This window comes from Rhinatrema bivittatum, chromosome 2 (assembly GCF_901001135.1).
Source record: "Rhinatrema bivittatum chromosome 2, aRhiBiv1.1, whole genome shotgun sequence".
Taxonomy (NCBI): Eukaryota; Metazoa; Chordata; class Amphibia; order Gymnophiona; family Rhinatrematidae; genus Rhinatrema; species Rhinatrema bivittatum.
The window spans coordinates 60283702-60308953 of NC_042616.1; the positions used below are offsets into that span (position 1 = coordinate 60283702).

The 25252-nt window shown below is 47.1% G+C and overlaps 1 protein-coding gene across 6 annotated transcripts in view; it reads right to left on the reverse strand.

Moving 5' to 3' along the window:
• SETD2 (SET domain containing 2, histone lysine methyltransferase) overlaps window positions 1-25252 on the reverse strand; it is a 384325-nt gene that overhangs the window by 199584 nt on the left and 159489 nt on the right. For all 6 annotated transcript variants that reach the window (XM_029588239.1, XM_029588242.1, XM_029588241.1 and 3 more), the window contains one exon: window positions 12310-12436. In XM_029588239.1, coding sequence (XP_029444099.1) covers window positions 12310-12436 — 127 coding nt within the window. The remainder of the gene's footprint in view (window positions 1-12309; window positions 12437-25252) is intronic.

Below are 25252 nucleotides of genomic sequence, written 5' to 3' on the forward strand. Positions count from 1 at the left end.
GGCCTCCAATGAAGTCCAATTGAGGTGATGGACTAAGATGAAACTTTGGGTAATTGAGATCAAACACTAGTGACTCCAACACCCAAATGGTCAAGCACATGGACCTGGTAGTCCCTGCCTGAGACATGCTCTTGACCAGTCAATCATCCAGATATGGGAAAACATGCACTCCCAGTCTGCAGAGGTGCACTGCTACCATGGCCAGGCATTTTTTGAAGACCCGTGGGGCAGACGCGAGGCCGAACAGCAACACCCGGTACTGGAAGTACTGTTTTCCTAACACAAATCGGAGATACTTCCTGTGACCAGGGAAGATCTCAATATGGATGTCCTTTAGGTTGAGGGAGCATAGCCAGTCCCCTTTTTGTAAAAAGGGGATCAAGGTGCCCAGGGAAACCATCTTGAACTTTTCTTTTTTTTTTAAACTTATTCAAGGCCCTCAGGACTAGGATGGGACGGAGTCCTCCTGTTATCTTTGGAATCAAGAAGTACCTGGAGTAAAATCCCCGCCCTCTTTGCCCTGGTGGTATGGACTCAACCACTCTATCCGTTAAGCGGGAGGAAATGCTCCACTTGTAATACCTCCTGATGTGCTACCGGCCCCAAAAATGGGCATGGAGGGTAATTTGGTGGGACATGGATAAGTGGCATGGAATGGCTGCCCTATGAGGTAAGGCTAAGGAAGTTAGGGCTGTTCAGTTTGGAGAAGAGACTACTAAGGGGGCGGGGGGGGGGGATATGATAGAGGTCTACAAAATCCTAAAAGGACTTGAAAAAGTAAATGTAAGTCAGTAATTTACTCTCTAAGTTAAAAGGACTAGGTGGCACTCCATGAAGTTAGCAAGTAGCTCATTTAAAATAAATAAAAAAAACTTTTTTTCACTCAGCACATAGTTAAGCTTTGGAATTCATTGCCTGAGGATGTGGGTATAGCTGTTAGTGTAACTGAGTTTAAAAAAGGTTTGGATAAGTTCCTAGAGGAAAAATCCATAAACTGCTATTAATTAATAAGCAATAGTAGCTTGAGATTTATATTTTGGGTACTTGGCAGGTACTCGTGATTTGGATTAGACACTGTTGGAAACAGGATACTGGGCTTGATAGACACTTGGTCTGACCCAGTATGGCAATTCTTATGTTCACCCAATAGATTTAATTGATACCCCTGACGGACGAATGACAAAACTCACTGGGTCCAAGGATACACTGAGTCACCGGTTCACAAAGAACCGCAACCTGCCCCCCACCGGAGGGTCCATCATCCCTAGTACAGGCAACTGGCTTACACCCCCTATGGCTCAGTCAAAACCCCTTCCCCAGAGTTGTCTAAGGAGCTGGCTGGGGCTTGGGAGCTATCTCCTGCCTGGAAAGGCTGCGAGAGCTCTGATGATGTATACGGGATCAAGGAGGCAGAGGATATTACTTCCTTTGGCGAAAGAAAGACTTCCTGAGCCCCGGCCTCGACAACCTCCTGGATGAGGACAATGGGTCCAGAGTGCTGGCGTCGTTAAAGGATTTCATGATGGCCCCGGAGTTGGGTCACAGCATCCTTCACCCTATCTCAGAAGAGATTCTCTCCAGTGCATGGCACATCAGCAAATCATTCCTGTCCCTTTAGCCTGAGAGCCGAGGCCCACAGACATGGCAGTCTGCGGGCGCCAATTCCCACTGCAGGGATCCTCAATGCTGTTTCGAAAACATTGTAGATCATACGGACCTCATAATTTCCCACACACCAAACCTTTGTGCACCAGCAATACGAGGGTGTCTTGCTGCTGCTAAGACAACTGCTCAGTCACCTCCTGCACCTGCTCCCAGATGTCCCGCCAGTATTGGCTTAGGTAGAACTGGTAGGCAGCAATGTGGAGCTTTGATGGCCTGGGAAAGGTTTCTTCACAGAGGAGATGAAGATCATCAGTAGGTTGGTGGTCTGATCCCCCTCCGGGCACTGGCATTGGATCCAGCCAACACCTCATCACAGAGCATTCATAAGGAAGCAAGCAGAGAATCAAGGATCGATGGTGCTCTCTATGCCCAGCACAGAAGCCCTGCAGTGGCGTCTCCCAACACTTGCTGGATTTTTCTACCCAATTCCTCAAAGATAGCCAATGCCAACACAAACTGGGAGGCAGGAGAGGTGACCACATCCTCTTCAGAAGCGTTTGGTGGATCGATGGCAGGTACCTGGACCAGTGGAAGCGGTTGTGAATCCCTGGCCTGATTAGAGAATGAACTCTCCTCACCATGGACCACTTAGAGGGGTTCTTGGCATGCACTGGACCATTCCTGCTCCTGGTAATGGGCACAGATGGGAGACCGATGCAGATGCTTCTTTTGATGTTCGACATGGGATCTCCTTGTTGCCAGTGTCGAAGAGGTAGAATCAGATGCCGCCTTCTATTGGGAAGGGTCAGACAAAGGCCTGTCTCCAGGTCCGCTATCAGCTGGGGGCATCGAGAGAATCAATAGTCCCCCGGATGCCACTCTCTCCAACAATGAGGCTCCGAAGTACTTCAATGTTGATGTCCCTAATGCAGATGGATTGGTCTTCCGGTGCCCAAAATACTTTTCCCTGAATTCCATAACAAACTGGCGTCTTTTCTAGATAAGAATCACACATTTGGGACACCCCTGGACATCATGCAATTCCCACAGGCACAGGATACATCTACTATGATGGTCTGTGGTAGACATAGTCCTTGCGCACAGATGGCATCGCTGGAATCAGAGAGACATGATCGGCCAAAATCAAAGGGAAGCAAAGTCAAACTCGAAGACGGCAGTGATTCAAAGCCTGGTGGGTACCAATGAACAAAGCACAAAGATGAACGCAAACTTAGAGAAATGACTGACAAACCTTTCCTGGGGTAGCTACAAAGGACAAAGCATGGGACCCCTTGAAGAATGATCCTGCCACTTAACCCCCCCCCCCCCCAAAAGGCCCAGAAAACAGGAGCCTTTTGCAGAGCTGTGACTCAAGGGCTCCGCAAAAAATAGGAAGACTAAAGGAACTCCATCTGGATGCGTGGCATAGTAACATAGTATTGTTGACAGAAAAAGACCAATGGTCCATCCAGTCTGCCCAGCAAGCTTCCCATGTCAGCATCTGCCACTCCATGCAGGCTACCCAAAAGTGTCCGCCAAGGGCAGTAACTGCCGCTCTGTGTACATTACCCACGTTTCTGTTAAGGGCAGTAACTGCCAATCTGTGCAGGTTACCTCATGACTTATGTTAAGGATTGTAATACTTACAAGCAAAACCAAGCAACTGTCAAACCCATAACAAAATTACTGCAACATTTTTGCATGGTAAGAAGCCTTCCTGATAATTCAGACAATGCTGCTTGAAAGGTCCTTGCTTTTGGACTTGGCCGTAGAAGCTTTATTCCTAATGCGAGTGTATCTGTACCCCAGACTGTAAATGTCAAACCCAGGATTGGCTGTTTTCAGAAAGGCATGCGAGGGCATGCTCTGTAAGATGCTATCAAAGTTCTATAAATTTTGACATAAGCTTTCCATGCTGGGCTCTATTGGATGTTGCACCCATTTGTGAGGTCTGCCATCCTGCTTGACCTCAGAGAAAAGGAGCATAGCATTACTAGTATCTGGACAGACTGATAACCAAAGAAAAGAACAAATTACAACTATAACATACATCAGCCATAGTAATGTGCTCCCATGGTCAACTGAAGGTAAAGAATTAAAGACAAAAAGTCAGCAAAAAACCTGGCTATTTTGGCTATGCAAAAAACTAAATACCCCTACTATACATAACCATGAACTGATGTACCCTATCAAGTTTCAGGTCAAACTACCATGACTATCCCAGCCTGGTGCTAGAAGAAAGCAGAGTTGCTTACTTGTAACAGGTGTTCTCCCAGGACAGCAGGATGTAGTCCTCACATATGGGTGACGTCACTGGACGGAGCCCTATCACGGAAAACTTTTCTGTCAAAGTTTCTAGAAACTTTGACTGGCACCCTGAGCGCACTGGGCATACCCAGCATGCCATGATCCCTGTGTCCACAGGGGTCTCCCTTCAGTTTCATTTGTAGCAAAAAGCACGAGCGAAAAATAAAATAATAAATGTAAGCGGACCCAACTCCGCGGGGTGGCGGGTGGGTTTCGTGAGGACTACATCCTGCTGTCCTGGGAGAACACCTGCTATAGGTAAGCAACTCTGCTTTCTCCCAGGACAAGCAGTTTGGTAGTCCTCACATATGGTTGATTAGCATGCTACAGGCTGACTCATATTACAACAAATCAATAGCAGACAACTCGTGCAGCAGGCACAATAATTGGGGTGCTATTGGCAAGGATGAGGCAGCCTGAAATCACAGCAGGTGGTTGTGGAAGGAGTTGGGGATTATACTGGAACAAAGTTTTTCAAGTCAGACTGGCCAAAGGCAGATTCTTGACGGATTTCCTTATCTAAGCAGTAGAGGGCTGCAAATGTGTGAATAGAGCTCCATGTGCAGCCTAGCAGATGTCAGCAATTGGTACTGAACAATAGTGTGCTACCAATGTTTCCATGGCCCTTAAAACTGTGCCTGCACGCACCCTGGAGAGGAAGGCCTGCATCCTCTTAGCAGTCTGCTAGTCAGTTGGAAAGAGTCTGTTTGCCCACTGGAACTTGCAGCTTGTCTTTGTCAAACAAGCAAATAGTTGGGTGGATTTCCTATGCAGTGCAGTGCGGTCTAGATAGAATGCAAGTGCACGCTTACAGTCCAAGGTGTGCAAAACCCTCTCGCCCTGGTGAGAGTGAGGACTTGGGAAAACATGGGCAGACTATAGACTGAGTAAGGTGAGAGGCTGTGTCCACTTTAAGAAGAAATTTAGGGTGAATACGGAGGACCACTCAGTCACGGAGGAACCTAGTGTCGGGTGAGTATGCAACAAGGGCTTGTAACTCACTGACTCTTTTAGCAGAGGTGATTGCTACGAGGAAAATAATTTTCCATGTTAGAATTTTAACGTTATAGGAATGCAAAGGCTTGAATGGGGAATGCATGAGCCTTGTAAGTACTACATTTAGGCCTCATTCCGTAACCGGTGATCGTAGTGGAGGCTTAAGTTGCAGAAAACCCATGATAAGCCGACTCATAAGGGGTTGAGCCGCTAACAGAGCATCCCCTACTCCCTGGTGGTATGCTGAGATGGAACTGAGGTGTACCCGTGAGGAGGATGTCTGGGGACCAGAATTCAAAAGGTATCCTAGATAGCCTAATAGAGATGGAGTGGGGCAGGAAAAAGGGGCCAATACCTTTTTGTGCACGCCATTTGGTAAATCTTGCCAATTTTGAATGGTAAGATTTATGCATAGAAGGTTTTCGTGAAGCTACAAGTACCTGAGAATGTCAGTGACTCTATGTTATGAGGTTGACCTGTGGGCAGGCGAATTGGTTCCTGGAGTAATAGGTTGAGAAGTATGGGGAAGCATAATTGTCAAGGCCAGTACGGGGTTATGAGAATCATTGAAAACCTGTCCTGCTGTAGGTTCATGAGAGTTTTGGCTATGAGCTGTATCGGAAGAGACGCATATAGGAGGCCTTTGTTGCAGGGGCAAGCAAAGATGTCCATGGCTAACGCATTTCGAAACCTGTGTAGGGAGCAGAATCTGTCCACTCTGTGGTTCGATTCGGATGCAAGAGGTTGATAGTTGGTTGACCTCAGCGCTAGAAGATTTTACTCGCTACACATGGAATCAGAGACCACTTGTGAGGATGGAGACATCGATTGAGATGGTCTGTTAGTATGTTCGGTATGCCTGTTAGATAAGTGGCCTGGAGATGCATGAAGTGTGCAAGAGCCTAGGCCCAGAACTGCACGGCTTCCTGGCAGTGCAGATAAGAGCCTGTGCATCCCTGTTTGTTCAAGTACCACATTGCCACTATGTTGGCTGTCTGTATCCACAAAGTTTTGTGTGAGAGGCAGTGTATGAAGGCATAACGCGTGGCTCGAAGCTCCAGGAAGTTGAACTGAGACTTTTCATGGAGTGGCGTCAATGCATTTTGGGTTTAAAGGGTATTGATACCAGCTCTCCAACCCAAGTTGGACGCGACCGTGGCCAAGATCATCTGAAGATTTGGTTACTGGATCAGTGATATGGATCAGGGACGAAAGCGGTTGAACAGCTTAGAGCCACTGAAATCTTAAAATCCACTGAGTTTTTCTCATGGCTAGTATGGCCATAGGAGTGACGTGGATCATGGAAACCATGTGGTCCAGCAATGAAAGAATTGATGGGCTGAGGCTATGTTGCATGCGTGCAGAGATGTGGACAAATTTGATAGGATGTCTGCATGGTTGCTGGGCAGGAAGGCTGTTGCGACTGTAGTCCCCAGATCTGCTCCATATGGGATTTATGGTAGTTGATCAGAATTCCCAGCCAAATGTAGTAGATTTATAGTGAGACCTAGAGAATTTAGAACTCCTTGTTTGGATTGACTCCTTATTGGGCAGTCGTCCAGGTAAGGAAACGCGTGAATGCTGTTGTTCTTTGTAGATGAGCGGCAGTCACTGCTAGGCATTTGGTGAAATACACAAGTTGTCTAAGCTGGTTCGAATGGCAGAATTTGGTATTGAAAATGTTGAAGACTCACTTTGAAGCATATAGAAAGTCCAGAGAATAGGAGGCAACCCCCTTGTTGTAGTAAGGAAAGCATGGTGCCGAGAGACACCATTTTGAACTTTTCTTTCTGAAGAAATTTGTTGAGATTTCTGAGGTCCAGGATGGACGGTGGTCACCTGTTTTCTTTGAAAGTAGGAAATAGCGGGATTAAAATCCTCTGCCTTGTTGTATCCCGAGCCCTGGTCCTCAGTGGGATGGACCGTTCTGTTCTCTGGCAAGGTTGAAAAATCCAGGAGCCTGCCCGACTGGCGGAGCTTGTGTGATCTGGATATCAACTGGTCTCACGTGGGAGCGTGAGCGGTAGAAGGTCCTTCTAGCATCCCTCTTTGCTGTGCAAGAAACGTAGAGAGCTGTCGCAGGGTCTCACGGTGGTCTTGCAATTGAGCCACCGTCTGCTGGACTTTGTGCACGAAGAGATTATCTGCGGTGCATGGCAGACCAGCTAGTTTATCTTGGACTTCAGGCCGTAAATCAGGGGCCGTAAGCCAGGTTCACCATCTAGCACTGAATCCTGTTGCTGGCAACGGGAGGACGTTTTGAAGCAATCACATGTTGCTCGAATTTCATGTGGATGACAGAGAGGTTCCCTTGGTGTTGTGTCAAATATAGCTGGTAAATAGTAATATGTGACACCAATATAGTTCTTGGAAGAAGTTACGACCTAGACCCTCCTGAAAACTTCTGGTCATTTTTAGTGACCAGGTCGAAAGGGATGGTTTCAGACACGTCCTTTACTTAGGTCTCGATGTTATCGGTGCCGAAGTGGGATTAGAGTGCCATTGCCGTTTGAGGATCCCAAGATAGATATAGGGATTCGTGGAGGCTCAGAAGGACGAATCGGCATCGATGACTTAGGATGTCGTTGGTAGGTGCCACAATGAGGTGGTGCCACAATGGTGCGAATATCGATGGCTCCGGTGTTAAGAACATAAGAAAATGCCATACTGGGTCAGACCAAGGGTCCATCAAGCCCAGCATCCTGTTTCCAACAGTGGCCAATCCAGGCCATAAGAACCTGGCAAGTACCCAAAAACTAAGTCTATTCCATGTAACCATTGCTAATGGCAGTGGCTATTCTCTAAGTGAACTTAATAGCAGGTAATGGACTTCTCCTCCAAGAACTTATCCAATCCTTTTTTAAACACAGCTATACTAACTGCACGAACCACATTCTCTGGCAACAAATTCCAGAGTTTAATTGTGCGTTGAGTAAAAAAGAACTTTCTCCGATTAGTTTTAAATGTGCCCCATGCTAACTTCATGGAGTGCCCCCTAGTCTTTCTACTATCCGAAAGAGTAAATAACCGATTCACATCTACCCGTTCTAGACCTCTCATGATTTTAAACACCTCTATCATATCCCCCCTCAGTCGTCTCTTCTCCAAGCTGAAAAGTCCTAACCTCTTTAGTCTTTCCTCATAGGGGAGTTGTTCCATTCCCCTTATCATTTTGGTAGCCCTTCTCTGTACCTTCTCCATCGCAATTATATCTTTTTTTAGATGCGGCGACCAGAATTGTACACAGTATTCAAGGTGCGGTCTCACCATGGAGCGATACAGAGGCATTATGACATTTTCTGTTTTATTCTGGAAGGCATCGAGGACAGCCTGACGGACGAAGATGTCCAGCTCCTCCCTGGAAGCTGGTATAGGTAGCACAGCTACAGGGGGAGACAGGCTAGGCATTACTGGCACTTCCACATGAATCTGTGGTGGCTCAGTACCTGGCCCCGGTGTTGGTGGGGAACACCTCGGGTGCAGAGGAGCATGGAGACTCTTGTACTCGGGGCCCATTTTGCAACTGGCTCAATGGACATTGATGTCTGTGCGGTATCAGTGCCGGGACCGAACGCGGAACCACATCGATGCCGGCGACGATGTTTCCCTTGTTGCTTGGCCCGGTCATTCTCCAGCACTGACGAAGATGCCCTTGCTGTCCTGGATGGCATTGCTGACAGACGGTCACCGTGCCTCTACTGCTCCTGGCATTGTTTCTTGCCCAAGGATTGCACGGGGCTCTGATTGAGAACCCGAAGTATGGGGCATTTTCCTTAGTCGAGGGCATCGACGGAGGCATCAATGGCAGCATCGACAGCGGCCCTGGTGGCATCCACGGCGACCACAACGGGAACAGTGGACATCGCAATCCCTCTAGCCCTGATGAACCCGGTGGAAGATCGCAGCAAGGACACTCGTGGGCATCGTGGGGCGGACAGAGGGTGATAGACATAGGGAGAAAAGAGGGCTGCAATTTGGTTGGTAATCCGGGGGGAACCGATAGTGAGGTGACAGAACCGACCGGAGAACAGGGCATAGTACTCACTGAGCGTTGATGAAATGTACGCGAAGGGAGACCTGTGTAACGAAAATATTTGTGAAGTAAAACTTCAAGTGTTTCCGTGAGGAAATGTTGTGAGAAAAATCTCAGAGAGATCCTAAACGCGAGGCAAACTGCAGCACAGAAAAAAAGAGACTGAAGGAAGACCCCTGTGGACACAGGGATCATGGCATGCTCAGTGTGCCAGTCAAAGTTTCTAGAAACTATGTGAGGACTACCATCCTGCTTGTCCTGGGAGAACTGCTTAAGAACATATGAATATAAGATATGCTATACTGGGTCCATCAAGCCCAGTATCCTGTGTCCAACAGTGGACAACCAAGTCATAAGTACCTGGCAAATATCCAAACATTAAATAGATAGATCCCAAGCTACTAATCCTTATTGATTAATTGCAGTTTATGGACTTCTGCTCTAGGAACCTATCCAAACCTTTTTTTAAACCTAGCTATACTAACTGCCATAACCACATTCTCTGGTAATGTATTCCAGAGCTTAATTATGCATTGAATGAAAAAGAATTTTCTCAGATTTGTTTTAAATGAGCTACTTGCTAACTTCATGGAGTGCCCCCTAGTCCTTGTAGTATCAAAAAGAATAAATAACCGATTTACCAATTGAAGTCCTTTCATGATTTTGCTGACCTCTATCATATTCCCCCTCAGCTGTCTCTTCTCCAAGCTGAACAGCTCTAATCTCTTTAGCCTTTCCTCAAAGGGGTGCCGTTCCATCCCCTTTATCATTTTGGTCACCCTTCTCTGTAGTTTCTCCAGTGCAACTATAGCTTTTGGAGATGTGATGATCAGAACTGCACACAGTATTTAAGGTGCGGTCTCACCATGGAGCGATGAGGCATTATGATATCCTCCGTTTTATTTGCCATTCCCTTCCTAATAATTCCTAACATTCTGTTTGCTTTTTTGATCGCCACAGCACACTGAGCCGATGATTTCAGTGTATCATCAACTATGACACCTAATTATCAACTAATTATCACCTTGCACTTGTCCACATTAAATTTCATCTGCCATTTGGATGCCCAGTCTTCCAGTCTCACAAGATCCCCCTGCAATTTATCACAATTTCCACTTGAGATTTAACTACTCTGCATAATTTTGTGTCATCTGCAAATTTAAATGCCTCACTTATCATGCCCCTTTCCAGTTCATTATAACAATATTAAAAAGCACTGGTCCTAGTAAGTGGCCTTTGCTAAATCATACGCCAGATGATCTTAAATCAACTCTATCACCAGTAACTCATTGACTCTTGCCTGCTTTCTCTCGATTCAGTCAAATGCTATATGTCCTACTTTAGCCCCAATTCCCAAGGCCCTTTGCCAATACCATGGTCTTAACCTAAAATTCTTTACCAGCCATGTATCATAGCTCGATATATATATATATATATATACACACCCTGGTTTGTTTCAACAGTTTCATGATCCTAGTTCTGTATTCCTCTGTTTTATGTAATTGCACTATTTGAGGCACTGTTATTGTTATTATGTAAACCGTTTTGATTTGTAATCCTGTTACAAGAAATTCGGTATATAAAACTGTTAAATAAATAAATAAATAAATAAATAAATAGTACAGATCCCTGAGGCACTCCACTGTTCACCTTTTTCCACTGTGAAAACAGACCATTTAATCCTACTCTGTTTCCTGTCTTAACCAATTTGCAATCCACAAAAGGATATTGCTTCCTATCCCAGACAGAATATGCATACAAATATAAGGGAAGCATGAAACAATGAGAAGTTAGTAGGGGACCTCTATGCATCAAGAAAGAACAACTGAGCTGGAAGATGATCGCAATTCAAAGAAAAGGGTGCACTATGCTGAAAGCACTTAAATTTGCTTTTTATCAGTTCCAGTCATAACAGAAAACATCCCTCTAATGAAAGTTGGACTCACCACTAAAAGCTGAGGCAGCATTTCAAAGTTGGTTTGAAGGTGAGCTACATAAAAGGAATTTGTTTAATCTTGCACATATGCAAGAATACATTTCTACACAGGTGACTTTTGGGTCATCTGTGTCAAAGTGCTAATTTAATAATCATAATAGATGTCTATATTTATTCAAAGTCTAATTGATGAGTACCAGCTCAGAAAATTTGATCAGCTCAAGTCATGAAAGGAACTGTACTGTGTTTTTTTCTTTACACTTTGGAGCATAAATGATTTAAATTCTTCAATGTGGGAGGTTTATTTTTGCACTGATAGTTCCTCCTTTTTCTTCCAGCTCAATCAGAATCAGGGCTGGGTTTGTGGAGCAATAAGCTTCATGCTCTAGGTGTTGTGAGCCCTTGGCCACTGTTAGATTAATGCAGCCTGGTGCATGAAAGCATTGGCAGCAGCAGATACAACACCAGGCAAGGAGAGAGACTACACAGGAGTGCACAGAAAGATATAGAGTCAAGACAGAACTAGCAAGGTCAGTGCCCAGATAGGGGTCGGGGCAGACAGAAATCAAACAAGAGTTGGAGTCCAGGCAGAGGACAAGGCAGGTAGAGAAACGGCACAGCAAGGGCTGGAGCCAGTCCAGGTCAGCAACAGCAGTTCAGTCTGAAAAGAGCTGGCTGGGTAGGCTAGGCAAAGCAGGATAGGGAAACAAGGCAGGGCAGAGCAGCAAGGCTGGGCAGAGCAGGAGCACAGAGTGGCAAGGCAGATATATGGCAAGGCAGGCACAGAAGCAACTTGGAATCAACGACTAGCATAGGAGCATCTGTTGCTCAGAGCTTCCTTATATTCTAGTCAGGATGAGATGTCATCAGCTGGTGTCCCAGGAAGTCCCAGCTGCAGGACCTAGAAAAGGAGCTCAGAAGTACAGGAAGCTCTAGGCATGACCTTTTGATGTAGCATGGTACAGGGCACTATGTTGAAGGTACTTGGAGACAAGGGGCATTACATAAGCCTTCATTCACAACTACCTAAGAATTTTTCCCTATTTAAACAGATTGTCGTCCTTTTCCTAGTCTGGTCATTGCTGCAGTGACCACCCTTAATGATGACCTTGACTCCCTCCCCGCACCCCTCCCCAGGGACTTTGAACACTGCCTCTGCAGTATCCCCCAGCTGACGGGAGCATTGAAGCAGGGATCTTCCGTATGCCATTACACGATGCTGCTACTGAACCACCAGACCAGTTTCTTCATCAGTATTTTTTTTAAATGATTTTTGGCTCACTACAAACAAATAATTGGTGAAATAAGGATAAGATGAAGAAAAATGAACACAATTGATAACCTTTTTGAAATAAAAATTATTTAGGTTGAGTATGAGAAGACTCTCCCCACTGCCAAAAAATGGGGGGGAAAAAAAAATAGCCTAACCCACCGAATCCTTTTTGCGAGATCGCTCCTTCTTCATTTTCCCTCCAGCTGCTCGGATGCTGACTCTGTTCTCGCCTCCAAGGTAGCCCCGGCAGTTTGCTGAGCCACAAAAACACTTTTGAGCTTCTTTGCTGTTCCAAGAAACAAAAGATGTCTTAGTGACAGACACAAAAAACATACAGGTCAATGAAGGCAAACCATGATACTAATTTTAAGGTATATATATTAAAATAGTCCATGGAGGTCCTCTCTGCAATTGTTTTAAGAGCCTTGCAAGGCAGACTGCAGTTTTCCTGGTTCACAGATACAATTTCTTCCAAGTAAATGATGATGATGTAGACTTAAAAATAAATCAGATAAAATGAGAAATTACTACTTACCTGATAATTTCCTTTTCTTTAGACCAGACAGATGAATTCAGAACCAATGGGTTATTCACCTCTACCAGCAGATGGAGTCTAAGTAAAGCTGACATCACAGTATATACTATACCCCCCCTGCAGTGACATCAGCCTGCCAGTATTCTTTTCAAAAGCCAATGGTGATAAGACTAGCAAAAACTTTAATAACAGAAAACCATTTCAGTACTCAGCCAACAGGAAACACTGAGCTCAGACAAAGAATGTATAAACACTAGTCTAGGGACTGGACTAACTTATCAGTAACTGGTGGACCATAGCACAATCATTCGGCAGCCAAGGGCGGGAAGCTGAATTCATCTGTCTTGTCTAAAGAAAAGGAAATTATCAGGTAAGTAGTAATTTCTCATTTCTTAGCATCCAGACAAGTGAATTCAGAACCAGTGGGATGTACCCAAGCTACTCCCGAATAGGGCGGGAGGTTGCTCACAGTCCAGTCAAAACCGCATGTACAAAGGCTGCATCCTCCCAGGCTTTTACATCCAGACGATAATACCTGGAAAAGGTGCGTAAGGAGGACCATGTTGCAGCTCGGCAAATGTCAACAGGAGACAGCAATCTAACTTCTGCCATTGACACTGCCTGAGTCCTACTGGAATGAGCCCTAACCTAACTAGATAACGGCTTTTCAGAATCCACATTCGCGGTCGTGACTACCTCCTTAATCCAGTGAGCTATTGTAACCCACGAGGCTGGTTCGCCATGTCAATTTCCATTGTGGAGATTAAACAGGTGATCAGTCTTCTGGAAAGGTTTAGAAACCTCCAAATACCTCACGATATGTCTCTTGACAACCAAGGGTCGCAACAGGCAATATTCCTCCGCATCTCTTTCCCTATCTAGAGATGGCAGGGAAATGAATTGATTCAAGTGAAAATCCAAGACCACTTTTGGCATAAAGTGTATCACTCCTGGAGTCACTCAAAGGAACGGCTCCCAGCAAGACAAGGCATGCAGCTTGGATATACTACGCGCAGAACAAATTCCCACAAGAAACACTGTTTTCAATTTCGGCAACCTCAAGGAAAGGTTAGGCTTTGGTCGAAACGTAGGGCCTGCTAAGAAATCCAAAACCAGATTAAGGCTTCACAAGGGCACTAATAACTGCAAGGCAGGACAAAGATGTTTCACTCGTTTCAAGAAAAGGGTCACATCTGGATAAACTGACAAGAGACCACCATTCACCATTCACCTGACATCATCCAGCACTCATCCAGCAATCAATCATCCAGCGCCTATCCAGCAATCATTCATCCAGCGCTCACTCAACTAACACTCATCCAGCACTCATCATCATCCAGCACTCATCCAGCAATCAATCATCCAGCGCCCATCCAGCAATCATTCATCCAGCGCCCATCCAGCAATCATTCATCCAGCGCCCATCCAGCAATCATTCATCCAGCGCTCCTCCAGCGCTCACTCAACTAACACTCATCCAGCACTCATCATCATCCAGCGCTCATCCAGCAATCAATCATCCAGCGCTCATCCAGCGCTCAGCCCCAAGAACAGTTCATCGTTTATAACTAGAGACTTCTAAAATTCCTCCAGTACAGAAACACTTCCAGCAACCTGACTGACAACACTCATTACTCTCGCTGAGGTCAGAGTACTCCTCCAGTTGAACCCAACACCCATACAAACACCTTATAGCAACCATCCAGACCTCTCCTCTTTCGGACAGACAACTCCATCGCCCTCTCAGACATCTCTAGCATTCCCGCAGACCCACACCAGCCTGCACACAGACCCTACCAAATCGTCTTTCAGACTACACTTCTTCCAGAACTCCTATCCTCATGCTTACTTACAATATCCCAATCATTCACAACCAAAGGAGAAACTCCATAACTAACTTCTCCAACGTCATACAAAAAAGAATTATTCCAATCATGACCTCACCATTGAACCAACTACTAGGCCTCACGCTACTCTCAGTAACCCTTATCAATGCGCAATCCCTAACTAAAAAGACACACATCCTCAACGACTACCTCCTAGATACCAACCCAGACATCTGTGCTATCACAGAAACCTGGTTAAAAAATTCGGACATTGCTCTAATCAACCAACTACCTACTCAAATATATGACATCTTCACCTTTCACAGACACAAAAAAAAGAGGCGGTGGTCTTCTTCTAGCTACCAAGATAGAACTCAGGCTAACCGCACATACAATCAAGACTGAGTCCAAATTTGAATTGGGTCTAGTCAAATCAAAACAACTACAACTATTGTTAGTCTACGCTCCGCCTGGAGTTCTTGAAACGGACCCCTCACCCCTCATAGAATCCATTGTGAAACATATCAACTCAGACCTCCCAGCTATGATCATGGGTGACTTTAACCTCCATACTGACGCTATACCTCGCTCCTCGAATTGTGAAGCCCTCCTCACCACTCTCAGTGCAATGGGATTCACTCAGACCATCAACAGCCCTACTCATAAAGCTGGACACACTCTGGATCTAATATTCATCAATTCTACCTTCTCTTCAACAATAGAACCCTCTTGTACCCCAATCCCCTGGTCAGATCATTATCTGACAGAATCCTCCTTCGCCACATTCAAACAGACACACAACTCACCCTCACCTTTCTACCATTCAATTCAGGAAATCATGCCCATCCGACATACTTAGTGATCAACTCTCCAAGGAACTCACTAACCTAGACCTATCCAATCCTGACTCAGCCCTTTCCTCCTGGCATAAGATTACAGAAACAGTTGCAAACAAATTGTGCCCAATTGCCTCCAAAACAATCAATCCCACAAAAAAAGGAAATCAACCCTGGTTCACCCCTGAACTAAAACAAATGAAACAGGACCTACGGCACAAGGAAAATAGATGGCGCAAAAACCCCAACACATCTACCCTTTCAGCTTACAAAGGATTTCTACATCACTACAGGACTTCTATTCTACTAACAAAAAGGGAATTCTATTCCAACAAAATACACCATCTCCAATATAATGCCCAAGCACTATTCTCATACGTAACACAAATCACTAAATCAACCCCTCCGTCTATTCCAGACGAACAAGCACTATCCAAAGCTAATGAGCTTGCTACATTTTTTCATCAGAAGATCTCAAATACGCTTGCCCTCCTACCTCCAACTACGACTCCTCTCACTTCAGGCGAGAATCCTCATTCCCCCTCGAGAGCCAAGCTTGACAATTTTGACTCAATCTCCACCAAAGAGATTGAATCCCTCCTAAAAAGACAGAAACCATCCAGCCACCCAGCAGATAATATCCCGTCGAAACTCTTGCTTCTCATCCCAGACACGATCTCAAGACCTCTGACAAGTATCATAAACTGCTTTCTAACCCAAGGGATATACCCAGACAGACGAAAAACCGCTTCACTCAAACCCCTCCTTAATAAACACAATCTAGACCCTAATGATCCAGCCAATTTCAGACCCATCTCTAATCTCCCATTCTTAGCCAAACTAACGGAGAAACTGGTAAACACCCAGCTTTCAGAGTATCTAGAAGATCACAACATCCTATACCCTTTGCAATATGGTTTCCGCAAATCACGCAACATGGAAACCCTCCTCATTTCTCTTACAGACCATATTATAATGGGTTTAGACAAAGGCTACTCCTTTTTATTAGTCCTGCTAGACATCTCGGCGGCATTTGACACCGTCAACCACTCCATCCTTCTGGATCGCCTAACAGATATCGGTATCTCTGGATCAGCCCACAGTTGGTTCAAGTCCTTCCTGTGCAATAGAACCTTTAAAGTCAAAATCAATAATAAAGAGTCACCTTTAACAAAGTCCACTCTTGGTGTACCACAAGGATCCTCCTTATCCCCAACCCTCTTTAACATCTACCTCCTCCCCCTTTGCCAATTACTAACCGATCTCAATCTAATTCATTATCTGTACGCAGACGACGTACAGATTCTAATCCCTATAACAGATTCTATCTCAAAAGCTCTCTCCCATTGGAATAACTGCCTCCTATCTATCACCAGTCTTCTCAACAGCCTAAACTTGGTCCTCAATGCCTCAAAAACAGAGCTTCTCCTCATCTCGTCAAACGAAGAAAACTTCCCCCCTTCATCCTCACACAACTCCCACATCACCCATACTCATGTCAGAGACCTCGGGGTAATTCTAGATAATCAACCAAACCTAAAGAAAATGGTCAACACCTCATCCAAAGACTGCTTCTACAGACTACAGGTTCTAAAACGTCTCAAACCACTCCTATTTTTCTATGACTTCAGGACAGTCCTCCAAGCGTTGCTATTCGCTAAGATCGACTACTGCAGTGCCCTCTTCCTAGGCCTCCCCAAATCTACCATCAAACCACTGCAGATGATACAAAATGCTGCAGCGAGATTGCTGACCAACACCAGCCGTGGTGAACACATCTCTCCCATTCTCAGAAACCTACATTGGTTACCAGTGAATTTTAGAATATTATACAAATCAATCACCCTAATACACAAATTCATCCACCATCAACTTCAACTCGATCTTGAACTCCCCTTCAATCTACACTCCTCCAACAGACCAACTAGAGATATTCATAAAGGAACTCTGAAATTTCCCCCGACTAAAGCCACATGCCTCTCCTCGACCAAAGACCGAGCGTTTTCGATCGCAGGCCCATCTATCTGGAATAATATCCCTTCAGACCTCAGATTGGAACCCTGCCTTTTAACTTTCAGAAAAAAACTCAAGACGTGGCTCTTTCACCAAGCCTTCGGGAATCCCCCAGTCAATCACTAGTTGCCCTTCTCTTACTTGGACGATGGCCTTTGATCTTCATGAACAATGGACTATGGCACCTCTAGGTTAATGCACCTTAAGCTTTAAACCGTATCCTCTATTGTATTTTCTTGATTATTACCACCTTTTACTTCCTTCCAGCTACATAAGCTTCCAAGTTCTTTCTCCTTGTTGAATGTAACTTTGCCTTATTCACCTCTATTGTTTAATTTACTTTAGTTACGCTCTAGTTATACCCTTGTTAAATGTAAACCGATCCGATATGGTTATTACTATGAAGGTCGGTATAAAAAAGTGTTAAATAAATAAATACCTGTACCTTTAAGGAATTAAGGGCCAACCCTTTAATCAATCCATCCTGCAAAACTTCCAAAATGAGCGGGATCTTAACTGAAAAAGGAAACATTCTTCGATCTTCACACCAAGCCTCAAACACTTGCCAAACCCGCACATAGGCTAAGGAAGTGGAGAACTTTCTTGCTTGTAGCAAGGTGGCAATCACCGCATCAGAATATCCATGCTTCAGCAAGTGCGCCTTCTCAAGGCTCACACGTTAAGACAAAACTGAATCGGATCTTCATGAAGAACAGGCCCCTGCCACAACAGATCCGTGTGTGCCAGAAACCAGAGGGGAGAGTCTATCAGGAGCCTCCACAGAGCCACATTCCAAAGTCTCCTGGGCCAATCTGGTGCCACCAAAAGCACCATCCTTCTGTGACTCTCGATCCTCCAAACCATTCTGCCCAACATGGGCCAGAGGGGAAGGCATAGAGCAACTTGCCCTCCTGCCATTCCTGCACAAAAGAATTGATGCCCAATGACTTCAGTTCTCTCCTGCGACTGAAGAATCGAGGAACATCTGCATTGCGAGAAGTCGCCAGCAGGTCCAGAAATAGAAAGGGCCCCGATGATCTACTATCAGCTGAAATGCCTCGTCTAACAATACCCATTCTCCTGGGTCCAGACTCTGCCAACTGAGAAAGTTTGCTCTTACATTGTCTTTTCCTGCAATGTGCGAGGCTGAGATCTCCTGAAGTTACGACACTTGCTGGCTCTTGGTTCCTCCCTGCCGACTGATGGAGGAGCCTTGACAATGTACACTCCACCGCCTGCCTCTTCTGCAGGGAGTGACAAGGAGACACCATGAACACATCCAGAGGAACACTAAGAAACTCCAGCGCATATCCATCTCTTATCACCCACTGCTCTGACATTATCTCTACCCATCTCTGATAGAAGAGAGAGAGGCAACCCCCTATCTCCTGCGCCTGGAGGTGGGTCAGCACACCTTCACTGGGAGACTCGGGAGGTTCCACTACCCAAGCATGCACCTCTTCTGGGCTTTCTGGGACAAAAGGACTGAGACCTACTGAAAGGTCAAGTCCTCTGAAAAGTTGCTCCTCTGTAGGGTCGAAAACACTTGGTTCCTCTAGCATGACCTCTCATACCAAAGGAGTTCAGCGTCTGTTTTTTTATCCTCCGGCAACTGAGGACTCGCCCCACTTATTGGCCAGTTTCTCCAACTTGCTCCCAAGTTGGAGAAACTGGGAGCAAGTTTTCGCACTTTTTCAGCACTTCAAAGCGGATTACATTCAGCTACTGTAGTATTTGCATCGGCCAACCAATTTCTCAGCTATAACTGATGCCTGGCCGCTATTATCAAAGCCACCCCTCTGGCTGAGGCGCAGACCAAATCGCAGCCCGCATCTGCCAAATAGACGGCTTCTGGTTCCATATTTGTTCTGGAATTCACTCCAGAATACTTCTCTCTCAAGAGGTCAATGAAACAGGAGCGAGCCACAAGGGAACAGCTAGAAGCAATCTGCAAGGTCAGTACCACCGCTCCAAATGCTTGCTTAAGGATGGCCTCAATCCTTCTATATTGAGCATCCTTCAAGGCCGCTCCTCCCTCCACGGGGATAGTTGTCTGCTTGGAGATGGCACACACAAGTGCATCCACTTGCAGAAAACGCAACAGCTCTCTTGTCACTAGATCTAGGAGCTACAGGCTTTCCAAGATTCAACCCACTTTGAAATTAGCCTCCGGGACGCCCCACTCAAGATCAATCAATCGTTGAATGGTCTCCATTTCAGGAAAAAAACAAGAGGCTTTACGCAAAGAAACCAAAATGGGATTTGTCTTTGGCTCAGACATGGAATCAGGCTCAGGTGCTCCCAGCATATTTAATGTCTAGAAAATATCAGAACCGATAACTCATCTCTATGAAAGAACCGCAACATAGTCCTGTACGGTTCCAGACCCGGAGAAATTTCTCCATCCTCCAAAAAGTAAGGATCGGCCTCATCATCTGTGCCATCCAGATCCCTATCGGGAAGACCGGCTGCTGATCTAGGTGTACTTTGGCACTTAACAGCAATATCGGGCATATGGGAGGACACTACCTGTGATTCTGACCTGGCAAGATTGGTCGGGGCCAAGGACTGTGTCTGAAGAAAGGATTGCAATCCTTGGAAAAATTCCACCCAAGAAAAGGCAAAAGGATCCATGACAAAATCAGAAGGCACCTGTGCTGTGCCCACTGAGCTACCTTCCCCAGCTGACGAACTAGCCCGATCCGGCTGAGTACAGGGATGGTCTCTGGCCATGGCGGAAAGGCGTACAGCAGGATCCCCTGGGGCCATGGTTGTACCAGTGCATCGATCCCCTGAGACAGAGGATCCCGCCTGCGGCTGAAATACCTGGGTACTTGAGCGTTGGATCTGTCCCCTAGTAGGTCCATGCCCGGGGTCCCCCACCGATTCATGATCATCTGGAACGCCGTGGGTGACAGTTGCCAATCCCCGGGATGTAGGCTTTCTCTGCTGAGGAAGTCTGCCGCGGTGTTGTCCTTCCCGGCGATGTGGACGGCGGAGATGTCCTGAAGATTGGCTTCTGCCCAAATCATATGGGGAGTTATTTCCAGTGACACTTGTTGGCTTCTGGTTCCGCCTTGTCTGTTGATGTATGCCACCGTGGTGGCGTTGTCTGACATCACTCTGACTGCTCGATGTCGCAGTCTGTGGGCCAATCGCAGGCACGCTAGCCTGACCGCCCGTGCCTCTAGTCCAGTGGTTCTCAACCTTTTTTCTGTCGGGACACACCTGACAGATGGTTCTCACATGCGTGACACACTGACCCATGATCGTCATGGGGCTAGATGTAAAAGTACAGTTTGCATCCACAGGAACCCCCCTGACCCACAATAATGGATGTAAAGCAGAATTATGACATTCCCCATACAACTCACCCTACAAAAAAGATATTCTGGTTCTGGTGTCATCTCAGTAACAGCAACTCAAACTCCTTCTACTTCCAGGCTCAATAGCCCTACTTATGAAAAGACAGCAGTTTACCACCAATGCATGTCCTCTTGAGAAAACAGAACAAATAAGACTGATAAAATGCTTATATGCTAGTAAAATATCTCATCTCGGTAACAGACACAGAACCGACCTAACAAACTCCCAGGATCTGTAGTAATGCACATAAACTAATCCGCACACAGTTACACCTGTATTATGGAATGCACTCAAACAGGAGCAACCCTATCTATGAAAAGGCAACACTACAAATATTAAATCAGGCCCTAAAAACCAATACACCTCTTATTAGGAAAACAGAACTAGCAAGCAGCTATAGATCCCCACACAGAAATAATTGTAAAACTATACTAATAAGCAGAATAAATGTTTCTAAACAGCTATGAACAGAATAACATCCAACAGTTAAAAACTCATAAAACTATTAAACATTCTCCAAACACCAATAAAATATTTCAAAAAAAGCAGACACATCACATAATATTAAATAATTAAAATGGCAGTCAATCAAGAAAAATAAACTTAAAAAGCCACCTTTACTTACCCCCTCCAGCAGCTCTCCTACTCCTCTTCCATGCAGGACGTAGCACACACAAGAAGCAGCAGTAGAAGCTAAGCTCTATACTCATGGTCCTCTTCCTTAATGCCCATGTCTCTCACACACACCATAACAGTCATGCCCCCATGACCAGTTTCTGTCTCTCACACACCAATCATCTCCCAGTCTTTGACACACACACCAGTCACCTTCCTGAACAGTTTCTCTCATGCCATACACACACACAGGCTTCCCACTCCCGTGTTCTACTTACATATATGGGCTTCTCACTCTCATAATCACTTTCTCTGTCTCACACACACTCACCAGTCTCTCACTCCCATGCTTGTTCTCTCCACATGCACAGGCTTCTCATTCCCATAATCACTTACTTTCTTTCTCTCACACACACACACACACCAGTCACCTGATATCTCTCATGCATACACACACAGGCTTCCCACTCCCATGTTCTTTCAGATATACAGGCTTCTCACTCCCATGCTGTGTCTCACACACACCCAGGTTTCTCACTCCCATGCTCACTCTTCACATGCACAGGTTTCTCATTCCCATAATCACTTTCTCTCTGTTACACACACATACACACACCAGTTTCTCTCTCATTTCCATGCTCGCTCTCCACCGCACAAGCTACTCATTCCCTGAATCACATTCTTTCTCTCATATTCACACACCAGTCTCTTTCTCTCATACACACCGTCATCTTACCAACCAGTCTCTGCTGCCGTTCCCACTGGGCTTGAACGTGTTGATAGCCCGGCGGCAACGGCAGCAGGGAAGAAAGAGCAGCAGGAGAGACCGGGAGCATGCGACACAGCAGCCAGTGCTTGGCGACACACTAGTGTGTCGCGACACACCGGTTGAGAACTGCTGCTCTAGTCGGTTGATGTTCCATCCCGACTCTTCTCTGTTCCACCGCCCTTGGGCGGTGAGTCCTTCGCAATGTGCGCCCCAGCCGCTCAGGCTGGCGTCTGTTGTGAGCAGGGTCCAGGTCGGAGAGGACATCCTGGACCCCCGGCTCATGTGGCTTTGCTGCAGCCACCATCGCAGCTGATTCAGTACCCTGGCTGGTAGAGGTAGGTGTACGGTGTAAGTTTGTGATCGCGGGCTCCACCGGGATAAGAGGGCGCATTGTAATGGCCTCATATGTGCCCGTGCCCATGGTATCACTTCCAGAGTGGATGCCATGAGGCCGAGGACTTGCAGGTAATCCCACGCTGTGGGCCGGACGGCGCGCAGCAGGGCCTGTAGCCGATCCTTGAGCTTTTCTCTTCTTTTGGTAGTCAGGCTGATTCTGTCTGCTTGAGTGTCGAATAGGACTCCTAGGTATTCCTTCGACGGAGATGGCTGTAGGGAACTCTTGCTTAAGTTTATTACCCATCCTAGGCTCTCCAGGAGAGCAATCACTCTGCTGGTTGCCCGATGGCTCTCTTCTGGCGATTTTGCTCTGATCAACCAATCGTCCAGGTAGGGATGGACGAGAATTCCCTCCTTCCTGAGGGCCGCCGCCACTACTACTATGACCTTGGTAAAGATCCGTGGCGCTGTGGCTAACCCGAAGGGTAACGCCCGAAACTGAAAGTGTTGGCCCAGGACTTTGAAACGTAGGTAGCGCTGATGATCCCGATGGATTGGGATATGCAGGTAGGCTTCTGACAGGTCTAGGGATGTGAGAAACTCCCCTGGCTGTACTGAATTTTTGACAGATCGCAGAGTTTCCATGCGAAAGCTGGGTACCCGTAGGTAACGGTTGACGGACTTGAGGTCCAGGACGGGCCGGAAAGTGCCCTCCTTCTTGGGCACTATGAAATAAATGGAATAATGCCCAGAATTTATCTCCCCTGCAGGCACTGGAATTATGGCCTTGAGGGAGAGAAGCCACTGTAAGGTAACATCTAGCGCCGTCTTCTTGAGGGGTGAACAAGGAGATTCCACAAACTTGTCTGGCGGGAGCCGAAGAAAGTCCAGGTAGTATCCCTCTCGGATGATGGTGAGGACCCACTGGTCCGAGGTAATCTCGGCCCACCTGCGGTAAAAGAGGGTCAGCCTGCCCCCTATGGCTGCTACCCCCGGATGGGCCGACTGATTGTCATTGTGGGGTACGGCCGGGGCCGGAACCCGAGCCGGCTCCCCTCTTATTGTGCTTAGGCCGAAAGGACTGGTTCCTGGCCTGTGACCGAGGTGCCTGGTAGCGAGCCCCGTAAGGGTTGAAGCGCTGAGAGGTTCTACCTCTGGATGGTCTAGAAGACGGGTGCTGCCTCCTGCGTGGCCTGTCTTCAGGTAGACGAGGCAAAGGAGAGGCGCCCCACTTGTTGGCCAGCTTCTCCAGGTCGCTGCTGAACAGGAGAGATCCCTCGAAGGGCATTCTCGTGAGACGTGTCTTGGAAGAGGAGTCTGCCGCCCAGTTACGTAACCAGAGCTGCCTCCTGGCTGCCACTGAGGATGACACTCCCTTGGCTGCTGTACGGACGAGGTCGGAGGCTGAGTCAGTAAGGAATGAGAGAGCTGATTCCATCCCTTCTCCCGGGGCGTTGTTCTGAGCCTGAGATAAGCAGGAACGCGTCACCACAGTGCAGCAAGTCGCAATTCGTAGGGACATGGCTGCTACCTCAAAAGCCTGCTTCAGGATGGCGTCCATACGCCGGTCATGTGTATCCTTGAGTGCCGTCCCTCCTTCCACCGGGATGGTGGTGCGCTTCACAATCGCGCTGACCATGGCGTCTACCTGAGGGCACGCCAACAGGTCCTTAGTTGCCGGGGCTAAGGGGTACATGCCAGCCAAGGCCCGACCCCCCTTGATGGAGCCTCCGGTGCAGCCCATTCCAGATCAATTAACTGCTGTGCCACTTATAGGAGGGGAAAGTGGTGAGAAGTTTGGCGCAGGCCCTCTAACAGGGGGTTCACTCTAGGTTCCCCTGGGGTGTCATGGCCCGGAAGGGCCAGTTCCGACAGGCATTGCGAGATCAGGTCTGGAAGATCCGCCCTGACAAAGAAGCGCCTCATGGTCCGATAAGGTTCTACCCCCGAGGGAAGCTCTCCCTCCTCGGGGGTTCCTCTTCTTCTGCCGGGTAGTCTGAATCCCAATAATTGGGGCTATCAGGTGGCGAGTGGCCGCGCCTAGGCCGCGAGGGTCCAGGTGCTGGGTCATTCTGGACGTATGGACCCGGTCGGGGAGCTGACTGCATTCTGACAAAGGTATGAATCCCTTTGAATAACTCCACCCAGGAGATCGAAGCCATATCTGGCCGCATGGGAACCAGGCCCCCCTGGTTCCCTGGCTGCTCCCCGCTGCTTGCTGGCTCCTGAGTGTTCCCTGAGGAACCGGCAAGAATGCTGGGCTGTGACCGACCCTGGTCCGGAACTCCCAGGGCCTCTTCACATTGGGCACATAGGGAGTCTGCATCCTCATTCAGTGTGGCCCTGAGGTTGCATGCAGAGATTGATGCCTGATTCTGGAGGTGCCGGCTCTGGCGAAGCCTGGTCACCCTTACTCTCCGTGCCGCCGGTGAACTCAATAAGAGTCTGTGTTATGCGCGAAAGCAGGTGCCTGAGATCAGCGCTCAGCAACGTGCGCCTATATCGTGCGCCTATAGCGTGCGCCTAACTATGTGCGCCTATGAACGGGCGCCTATCAATGTGCGCCTATGAATAGGCGCCTATCAATGTGCGCCTATTGAACAGGCGCCTATCGCCATGCGCGTAGCAACGGACGCCTATCGCCGTGCGCGTAGCAATAGGCGAGACGCTTCAGGTAAAATATGATGGCGAGCAGACAAACGAAATGGCGGCTTACTGAACTGGCCGCCCCAGAGGCACACTCTGCTTCTCCTCAGATCCTCGGAGACCAACAAGTAAATGTATACACCTTACCTTGTCTTTCGGC